Here is a 10,782-nt window from a genome sequence, read left to right as displayed (position 1 = left end):
GCTCCGATTCAGAAATTATGGCTCGATTGAATCACGAAGGTTGGTTTACTGGCGGGATGGCGAGCGTTTCTTAAGTTTCTTCGGAGCTTCAACGAACCCGCAATAATCTGTGATGGCTGATATTTATTTAATTGGGGACTTGCACGCGAAGAGAAGTTACATACTTATGTATTTATGTAGTGTTGCCGGCTGCGGCCCACTGCCCAGCAGTCGGGTGTGGTTCGGGTGTGGTTCGGGTGTCGGGTTGTGGACATGTTAGCCTTCCAAGTTCCGGCTGACGTCATCGGCCTTCGTCTCCCCAGCTTCGAATCGAACGGGCAAGGTCGCAAGGATGGCTTCTCAGAGTGGCATTGGCGTCAGTGAAGCACTTTCTACTACCTTTGTCGACGCGGTCTCGAACAAGGGCTCTCTCAGGTTGATATTGGTCCACATTGAAAATGGTTGAGCCATCTGATTCTTCAATTTACATATAGTATCATCCAGCGACATACTGATCTGATCAACTGATTGGGTTTTCTTTTTGTTTCTGTATCCGTAAAATCGCTAGAAACACTCGTCCCAAGTCTGGTAAGACCACCAACAGAATCAAAAACTGAAGTCGAAGATTTTGAACTCCTAGCGGACATTCTCTATGATGACAAACCGGCCTATGTTCTGTTTCGGCTTGGAGATAACGCGGACGAGGACTGGCTGTTTATATCATACGTACCCGATCAAGCTAAAGTACGGGATAAAATGCTGTACGCTTCTACTCGGGCAACAATTTCGCGACAGGCACGCATTGCTCCCTTGCATTTTTCAACTTCTGACGGGTGGACCTGGCTAAATTGTCATTGTTACTTTTTGAATAGCTTGGCGACTCCAATTTCAAGAAATCGATGTTTGCAACTACGAAGGATGACTTGACTCCACGAGGGTATTTGGCTCACTTGGCATCACAAAAAGCACAAGCACCTATGACTTTGCGAGAACGAGAATTAGCTGACATCAAGGCCGCCGAAGGAGCTGATTCATCATCGATGGGCACAACACTGCGAAGCTCGAACGTATGGGGCTCGGGTGATAATACTGTCAATGCCAATCTGGGATTGAAATGGGACGAGGATGCTCAAAAGGCCCTGTCCTCTTGGTCAGCCGAAAACAGTGTTACGATGGTCCAATTCGTCAGTAATCTTGATTGATTGCTTCCGGCGAAATATTCAATTATTGCAAAAACGTCTGATTTGGAATAAAATCAACACATCCGCTCAGATTATCAACATTCCCACCGAAACGATCGTTGTATCTCCTCATGACCACTCGGGTCAATTACAATTTCCTGACGACCAACCAACATACACGTTTTACAAGTTTCTTCACGATGGAGATTCTGAGCGTCGAGGTAATTAAATTCTAGTTTCATTTCGTCACTCCCCGTCCAATTAGAGCTCAGTGCTAAAAAAAACAACACTTCATCTTCCGCTGTCGAACATGACTAGTTTTCATCTATTCGTGCCCATCAAAATCTCCGATAAAATCCAGGTTAATTTACTCTTGTAATTCTTCCTCGGTCTCATCGAAAGGGCCCGACTATGGATTCACACTTGACAAGAAGGTTAGTGCACTCAAGAGAGTCCAGAGTTCTCCGACAGCGTTATCATCTACTGGCTTTTATTTTTAACAGCATGTTCATTTACGACACCTGACACGTTTGCAGATTGAAACATCAAGTCCTGAGGAAGTCGACATTGATTACATCAAGTCTGAGCTCGGATTGTCTTCACCTTCGACGAACTCTGATGCTTCAAATCTCAAACCATCAACGGGCTTTGCCAAACCTGCCCGACCTGGCCGACGGAGATGAGACGCTCAATAAATCACCAAAAGAAAAATGGGATGCAGTAAGTTTACATTGCATTGTATATATGTATGTGTGTATGTATGTATGAGGCAATAGCCCCCAAATTTGGGGTTCCAGGGGGTGTGAAAGAATAAATCTGTTGAGTCTGCTCAAACAGACTCGGGGACAGACCCTGAAGGATTGAACCCTTGAAGGTTCTGTTGATGTGGAGTAAGATGTGGTTAATACAAAAGCAGAGCATTGACGCCAGCATTACACGCATATCGACGCCGGCGTTACTTGCATGACAGATTAATGCACAGGTTTGTTTGGCCCCCAGAGGCTATTTCTTTAGTTATATGCAGATGTGTTTATGTATATTGACCTCAATAATTCACCAACATACTTGCACAACAGGCAGGAAATAATTGAGGTATTTCTCACAACAGGTAGGAAATGGGTTCTATGTCAAGAAATGTGAGTGTGTGTGTGGGGGGGATGAGAAAAAAAAAGAGTAGATACGTATAGACAAACATTTTCTCATCCTGGCAATGTGATTTTTCCCGAACTTGCGAAGTCCCTCGATCGGAGGCGCGGGAGCGCTGTCGCGAAGCGACCCTCCGAAGGAGGGACTTGCGCCCTACCTCGCAAAAGAGTAGGCAGCAGAAATCCCATTTGGCTGGGAAAAACTTTCAAAATTTTCAACTCTTTATATCTTGACTCAGCTATAGACTATCAAAATTCTGAGTAGACAGTTTTGTCTGCCTACATCAGCACTTGCACCTGCCACCTTCCTGAGGTTGGATCCCTCCAAAAAATCTCTTGAATCCCAAATGAAACAAAAAGGAGTTCATGGGTTTTGGGAGGGCATTGTTCAAACAGGCCTCGGTCAAAGCCATACTTTTGACGCCTGTCAAAACTTAGCAGCTCTTATTTTTTTAAAAAAAATCCAGTTCAACTGTTACAGATAAAAGAAAGATACCAGCAGAGAGCCATGCTTCTTGGCTATCTCTTGAAGCAGCTGACTTGGCCCCAGCTGTCCTGGCGTAGCTACAACGGAGGGACAAGCGAAAAACACTGAAAACAGACGTCTGCTGCCTATTGTTTTGCGAGGTAGGGCATAAGTCCCTCCTTCGGAGGGTCGCTTCGCGACAGCGCTCCCGCGCCTCCAATCGAGGGACTTCGCTAAGTTCGGATTTTTCCGAGGATGATGATCGACACAGAAGCTAGAAAAGAATAAAGGCAAGAAGAACAAAAAGATGAAATGAGAGAATGCGATGGCACAGAGCAAGATGTTATGCTAATCGATTGCGGAGAAGGATGGTGGCGAAGGGGAGAAATTAATCAAGCTTGGAGTGCATGTTGGTGAGAGTTCGGGCGACGTATGGGCAGAGAGCGAGGATCCCGCCGCGCTTGATCTCGAAGCCGTCTGCGCCTTCTTTGAAGCTCACTGACATCAATTGCAATCCGACCGTACTCTGGTATTACAAAGATCCCACAAGAAAAACGGGTTGTGGTTGGCGGTTGTTTATTATTGATACCCTCATAGGTATACTTAGGGGCGGCTTACCAGATATGCACCAGTGCCCGTGGCTAGATGCCACCAGGCGTGCCCTTCCACAGCGAATGACCAGGGTATACCCAGATGTTGTTTGAGGTGCGAGATGCGATCGCAAAATCTGCCAGAAAACAAGCAGTTGATAAGCGCGGAGGTGAGAAAAGAAGGAACCAGCTTTGAGCTAGACGGAAGGATACCTACATATTGTCAACATTCCAGATCAAGAACCCAATGAGGGTGGTGAAAAATCCGGCGGACAGGTAGCGTATGATCTGAGCCTTGTTCTTCTGCTCTTTGCAAGTTTTGACCGGAGCTGTGCAGATGGTATAAGCTGCGCGAAAATTAGCAGTTCTGTTTGGGTGTGTTTGGAAAAGCAGGAAGAGGAACAAAATGAGCAAGGGTATAGAGGGCATGCCAATGAGAAGCAAAGAGGGACTGACAGTTGGATGGCAGCAAATGCGACTTGCAGGAAGACCGGATTGGGGTGGCGGAGGTAAATGGCGGTGAAGCCGGAGCAGTAGAGGAAGAGGAGGAAAGGTAGGCTGCGAACAAATCGGCTCCGGGGTAGACTTGCGCGACCGGTATCAAATACAACGTAGGTGGTGAATGCGGAACTGAAGATCATCGGCAGCTCGTCTGCTAGTTGCCATTCGTAATGTAATGTGGCATGAAACCTGGGTTTGGCGGCAGACTATCAGCTCTTAGCTTTTTCTCGTGGGTCGAAGCTTGCCAATAACGTACATGAAACTTCCGATGCCTACCAATGCGATTCCTACCTGACAAAGCGCAAGTGGAAGTGGCAGTTTTTCGTCTCTGCATTTTTTCACTCCGCTACATTGCCATCCAATTCAATACGTTAGGAGAGTGCCATAATGATAGACCGATTATCGTGAAACATGGATCCACTCACTAGAAAGCCCAAGCGACTAGCACATAATCCGAGTTGCAAAACAAGATCAGTTTTGGTTTTCATGGAGCCGTGATATGATGCTTGATGATCTTGAATGACTGACAAAAGGCCAAATTCGAGAGCGTGTTCGCAAATTCGGCAATGAATCTGGTGATGGCATAGTTTGCTTCACTGTACTCGGAAAAAAGCAGTGAGTGATTGCTAGAGATGGATGAAGTAGGCGCGGACTGACCACCAATCGATAGAAGATGTTCTGAATTGACCGAGTTATCGATCAACCATTTTAGTTTGAGTGTACACCTCCAAGTGGTTTTTAGGTGCTGTGCTTACGAGGGACCCCAGTAGCCGTCTACTGGTGGTTGCTTGGACCACCAGCGAGTAACATTAACCTCGGGAGGGGAGAGACCCATTGTGGAACTTTTGAATGAGCTTCCTGGAGGGATTCCTGTTTATGTACGGAGATGGGCCGCGCCGCGTGTCAGGTGCTGAACTTGACCAAGTCCCTCGCACCCCAAACTTAACCCAAGGCCCTCGCTGCTGCGGGCGTGTGTCTCGCGAAGCGAGCCTCCGAGGTGACGGAGGCTCGCTTCGCGAGTCCCCCGAAGTCTCGAGGGACTTTGTTAAGTTCGCTCGTACCCGGTATATTGGTGGCGAACTTGTGCGATCCACTTGTGCCAGATCAATTACACCGCCAAATTCAGTGGTATAAGGCCCCAATTATAAACGAAATTTCGAGTTATATTTTGAAAGTATTCAAAGAGAATTTCGAAACGGAAATGAAATCAAAATGAAAGATTTTTGATTTCAAAATCCTCTCGGAAAAACTTCAAACAACAGGGTGCACATATAAACAATTGTGCATCCCTGAGCAAGTAGCCTGCCGGAGTGGGCAGGCAGGGGCGATATGTCTGTGACACGGGCAAGCTGGATAGAATACAGCTTGCCTGTTCAGCCTTGGCTGTCTGAACCAAAAAAGAACCCGCACACCTCGCCACACCTTGCCAGGCCAACACGCACACAATGATCCCCCTCCCAATGATCGACTCAACAAATCAGCTCCTCACCACTTGGCTTTGGAACAAGCAGAATAACGTGTTTGGATCATCTGCGGCAAGATCGTAGCCGTATTGATGTGCGTTTTGTCCCGTGGTCCCGCCGCCAAGGGCAGGATCATATTGCCCCTGGTGGTCCCGGGCTGCCTGGAGGTGTTCGTAAGGGTAGGCCATCTGTTTTTTTCTCAGTGGGTGCAATCATGCAATCTGGTATATTGCAGCAGTTTTTTTCATGTGCCAGCCGACCCCCGCCCGGTGAACTCCGCCAACCCAATACAGCCATTAAATGGGGGGGGGGGGGGGTCTGAGGCACCAGTGGCCTGACAGCCATACAGGCATACTGCCTGTTCAAAATTTTGATTCCTTGGATTTTGAGATTCTGGAATCTCAAACACCCCTCCCGGGTGCGTTTGAAGAGATTTGGGATTATTTTGAAATGAAAAGAACTCAAAACAAAGTTGGTTTTGATTTCAAAACAATTTCAAAATAATCTCAAAATTATCTCAAAATTCCGTTTATAATTGGGGACTAAGGTAAGTCTAAATAATCACTTCTCAGCTGATACAATATTTTCTAAGAGTGGCTGTTATTCCAGGGTAACTACAATGAATTGCGCAAAAAAAAAACAAGAACTCTTTCACAATTCACAAACCCCCCATTAGGCTTGCAAGTTTTCTGATAAATCAAAAGCATTTGCTGTGGGTCCCCTTCAGCATTCCCAATTAGAGCCTCAGATGTCAATTGTATTAAAGGACTCAAGAAACCAGCTTCAGAATCAAATAAAAAAAATGAGTTTGTTGATGCCAAGGGAGGCCAAGGGACCAGTTTAAGAAACAAAAATTGAACAAGAAGCAAGGGCCAGGTTTCAACGGTGCAGGGCAACCAGGCAGAAATTCAAAGAGAATTGTGAAAATCAAAGTACTTTTACTTTGGCCAAGGGCAATAGCACCTTGCATGGATTTCACTTGCAAACACATGTGTGGGTGCAAGTTATGTTATGAGCTCTAGTGGGGACTTTCTATGTACCTACTATCTAGCCTGCCACATACATGTTACAGTCCACACACTCATAGATTGAGAGGCTAGAGATCCAGACAGCTTACACATTCTGCAATCTACCAACTTTTCAGAACCCCAGATCCCCAGCCGCTTTCTTTCTCTTCTCTAGTCTTGACTAAGGATGGCAATCAGGCAGGCTCAGGCCACCCATCATCCATGGGCCAGGCCAAACAGGAGAAGCCACCAAAAAGCATGGAAGCCAGATGATGCAATTTGATTATTCTGAGTAAAGTAGAATAGGGTGTGGATTGATGAAATAAAGAGTTCAAGGCCAAAAAGGGGAGAAATTACAACAAAGCTTCAAGCAAAACTCTGGGACTGAAAACAGAAAATAGGCCCTCTGAGAGAGCTAAGTAGGATGCTAGTTTGCATAGCAGAAAAGCACTCATGCTAAAAGGGTGTTTTACCTGTAGAGAACCCAAATTTTGCAGAAGCACTGATAATTTCTTTCTATCTAAGAAAAGGATATTTATACTATTAAAGCTGAGGGACAAACTGTGGGACAGAGGGTGAAATGTATATTCATTCTGGAGGGAAAGAAGAAGAGTGACAGGGAAGGGAGACAAAAGAGACAGAGTGGTGAAATTAAAACATGGATGGATAAGATATGGCTTAGGTAGAATTAGGAAATGTGTAATAGTGGCAGAAGCACAGAGTTTGCCGGAATTGATGGGAAGAAGCAGGCTCTGTATAAATTATAATGAAGGCGAGCAGAGGTGGAAGCAGTATTGAGAGCCCAGATTCAAGGCAGGATAGTTGACAGGCTTTGACAAGAGATTTCCAGTTGAATGTGCATGGATTTCAGAGAGGTACAAAGATGGCAGTGTTTGAGTGGAGGAGTGGCAAGGAGCAGCCTGAGCATTGTAGGAAGTGCATGTCATTTTTTTCCTTCCAAAACAAAAGCAATTGAAATCATTCACATTGGTAAGCCACAAAAAAAATATTATGCTGCCTTATGAAACCAATTTCACAGGTTTGTAAATCTGATTTTTTTTTTCTTTATAAAATTAAGTTCAAAACATTAGGGGCTTGGTGGGATCTTTTAGCTTTGTACCCCAATTCTGTAATTTTTTGACACAACTTTGCACTGTAACCTGACATTGTCTGAAATTAACAACCTTGAATATTGAATTTCACTCACTCCTCTGAAACCATTTTTCACCTGGATGCAAACTTCTTCACATTTGTCTATATAAAGTGGCTCTCCTTGCATCAATTTTCCCTGCAGCTTACGACCACTCGCTTCTCACATACATCTCAACACTAAACAAAAATCAGTAGCTAGTTGAGATTCCACAAGATTGGTTTTTCTACCAAGAAAAGATCTTAAAATAACCATTTCAGTATCAAATTCTTGGCAGATTGAACCTGGCTTGCCACAAGAGGAATTTCACCCCTATATTCCCAATTGCAACTTGATCACTCCTAAACATTAAATTGGCCTACATATTTCCTTCATAACCATACTTACTTTAAGGACTGAAAGGCTTGTTCAGATCAACCTGTATATTTATCAGAAACACACATCAAAAACATTAGCTTCTCAATAAGCTTTATCATTTTCAATACTACTATATTTGATTTTTGAGAGTGTTGGCTGGAAAAATCACAATGCTTTCCAAATTATTTATTATTATGGTTAAGCACTTCTTTGATTTATATTTTAAATGTGATTTTAATTGTCAATTCTTGGTTTAAATAAAAACAGATCTTTGGAACCTTGGGAATTATAGCTGGCAAAGGAGATTTTGAAGGAATAGACATGATTTCTACTTCATCTTCCATGTCACAGACCAATTTTAAACACAGCAAACCTGAACACACCTCTATTTCCATCCCAGAAGTTGAATGTTTAGATAATCAGCACAAAATTCCAAAATTGGATTCTGAAATATTGTGTAGCTCCTCTTCAAGTGAGGCCCAAGTAAGTCACATTGTGGAGTTGTTTTGTAACAAGAATCACCAAGCTGAATTTTGCAATTCCTTTTTTTTTTGAAAATTTGTAGCAGGTCTCCAAAATAAATGAAATGAATTCCTGTGGAAACTCAATTTATGTTCCTCCCCAAGAAACAATCTGTGACCGGTTTTTTTCAGCTTTAGATAAGCAGTTGCTTGCGGCCACTTTGATTTCTCTTTCCATTATTTGTGTCATACTTTTATTCTTATTTAGATATGACATTTATACTCCAGCCAGAGGATACAAATAGTGGAAGCCTATTAGCTTATTTTTTTATGCTTGTGACTTGTCCTTTTTGCTTCCCAATTTACACTTCTCCAACAAATCCACATCCATATATCACTTTCATCATCTTTCCATCTCAAAACTTTATACAGTCAATTTTGTATATTGTCTCTGTCAGACTTTAGCCTCATTAGTGACCTCTGCTTTCATTGAATTGCCCAAAGGTGATCTAATCTTTTGGATTGGTAAAACTATAAAAATATTTACTCTACCTGTCGCAGAAGTGCAACCTGAGTTAAACTGATCATACTCAGCCAGAGAAAAAAAAATCTTCTGCAAACTAAGCCAAAATCATTCTTGCACTTTAGATTTTTTTGTAGAGCGAGTAAAAGGAATAGTGCAGACAAGGGGGAATTGAACCTGCATCTCCGCAATGCATGCTGGGTTGCTCTACCATTGAGCTATGTTGGAGTGTGGGGTGGACAAACTCCACATTTGGAGTATCAGGGAGTCAAGAGGAGGTTGGGGAGGATTACAGGCAATCAAGGGTTTTTCCACCTACAACAGATTAAGACTTGATTTCTCTCCAATTAGCTAGCCTCATTTCAACCAACCTATCAACACATCCCGTACCATCACATGGTAGAAACCCGTTGGGACAAGCCTAAACTTGCAGGACTACTTCCACCGCCAACAAGGGCTAAACGACCAAAACAAACCAAAGCGTACAAGGCGTTATTGCCGCTTCCTCCCTTACCACCATTGCCAATTGAAGAACCGACACGAATTCCTGAATCTATTTGACCCCCATCTTCCTTCCTATCGGAAGTATTGTTCATCTTCTCCCAGTATCTGACTCGACATTACCAAGCACCAAGACTGAGGCGCATTCGGCTACCAACACCCAAATATTGACCCAAGGACAACCGTACAAGAGGTTCACCTCTATCGACACCTTCCAACAAATCTCCCGGTTTTTCGCATCATTCAAGCCGACCCAGTCCAACTGACACTGACCTCAACGACCTTGACAACTTGTTAATTTGACAGCTTACCGACTTCTCCATGTCCCAGCAAACCACAGTGTCCAAGATCTCACCAAAAAACAAATTCTTGCAACAACCAAGTATCTATAAATCAGATGTTGAACCGTTATCGGCCGATGGGTCCAGTTTTAACAAGTGGAAGCGCGGCCTTACTTGAGTTATCCTTCTCACACTCGGCCACACTAATTTATTTGACAAAGTGGAGAACTACATCAAGTTATCAGCTCAGGAGAACACTTGCCTACTTTTCCTCATCCAAATCACGGTCCATGACGAGCTGTCATCCTTGGTCAATCGATTCACTACTGGGACCAAGGCCTACAAAGCGGTGCAGTCCAATATTCAGGGTACCATTTGTTTCCGCCAGATGAAGCTTGTCAACAAATTATTGGAATTGCGGGTTTCTGGTCCTTCAACCAATCCTTCTCAAATACCCGGTTTGTTTAATAAGACATTTGACATATTTTCCCATCTAAAGAAGGTTGGCGCCCCACTCTCACCACTCTTGGAGAGCCTTGTACTACAAAGTATTGTTCCACCTCCGGCATCAATGTCTCAATTGCAGCTCTTCCAAAAAATCTCATTACAGTTTGGTGTTATAGCCAATGTCACTGCACGGGATATTCAAGCCATCATTACATTGGCATATGGTGAATCCCTTTGATTTGATTTGGCTGGCCCGGCAATTCCATCAGTATTTCAGACGTGGCCAAGCCAAACTTTGGTCAACCAATGGGGTGCCCCACACCATAACTCTGGGCAAAAACAACAAGCTCGACAGCAATGTAACAATCCAAACCCTCAACAGCAAAACTCTTCCTCCCAACAACCACCACTGCCCAACAGTACCACCCGCAATCAAAACGTTGGCCGCCCGGGTAATCCCACTATTGACGACATTGCAGCTGCAATCAACAACATTTGCAAGGGCAACACCGGACCCAACAATCCCAATCTCCTCGCAGGGAGACCTTGTGTTTACTTTGGGGGCACGGGTCACTGGAGATCAACTTGTCCAATCCTCCGCAGAGACGCCGTTCTGCTACAACCCAACACCCCCGTCAATGGTCACCCCGTTTCTGGTTTTGCCCGCCAAGCCGCACTTCCAAACAACCCACCCACTTGGCCTGATGAATTTCCGGCGGTTCAATTGGCA

General features: G+C 44.3%; 2 protein-coding genes across 2 annotated transcripts; one reads left to right on the top strand and one right to left on the bottom strand.

Annotated features, from left to right (window-relative positions):
* Nucleotides 1-17: 17 nt before the first annotated feature.
* PtA15_4A166 (uncharacterized protein) lies at nucleotides 18-1,843 on the top strand (the record flags this gene model as incomplete). Its single annotated transcript, XM_053168022.1, has 7 exons — nucleotides 18-39; nucleotides 303-440; nucleotides 548-774; nucleotides 852-1,163; nucleotides 1,252-1,381; nucleotides 1,479-1,594; nucleotides 1,697-1,843. The coding sequence occupies 7 exons, from the start codon at nucleotides 18-20 to the stop codon at nucleotides 1,841-1,843; spliced, it is 1,092 nt and encodes a 363-aa protein (XP_053019273.1).
* A 1,316-nt stretch (nucleotides 1,844-3,159) lies between these two features.
* Nucleotides 3,160-4,697, bottom strand: PtA15_4A165 (uncharacterized protein; the record flags this gene model as incomplete). Its single annotated transcript, XM_053168021.1, has 9 exons — nucleotides 3,160-3,297; nucleotides 3,390-3,498; nucleotides 3,579-3,728; nucleotides 3,818-4,051; nucleotides 4,119-4,208; nucleotides 4,288-4,303; nucleotides 4,391-4,458; nucleotides 4,520-4,540; nucleotides 4,618-4,697. 9 exons carry the CDS (start codon nucleotides 4,695-4,697, stop codon nucleotides 3,160-3,162), a joined length of 906 nt encoding a protein of 301 aa, XP_053019272.1.
* Nucleotides 4,698-10,782: the final 6,085 nt, after the last annotated feature.

Source organism: Puccinia triticina, chromosome 4A (assembly GCF_026914185.1).
Source record: "Puccinia triticina chromosome 4A, complete sequence".
NCBI lineage: Eukaryota > Fungi > Basidiomycota > Pucciniomycetes > Pucciniales > Pucciniaceae > Puccinia > Puccinia triticina.
The sequence above is the reverse complement of the archived record's forward strand: the minus strand, read 5'-3'. Positions and strand labels throughout refer to the sequence as shown.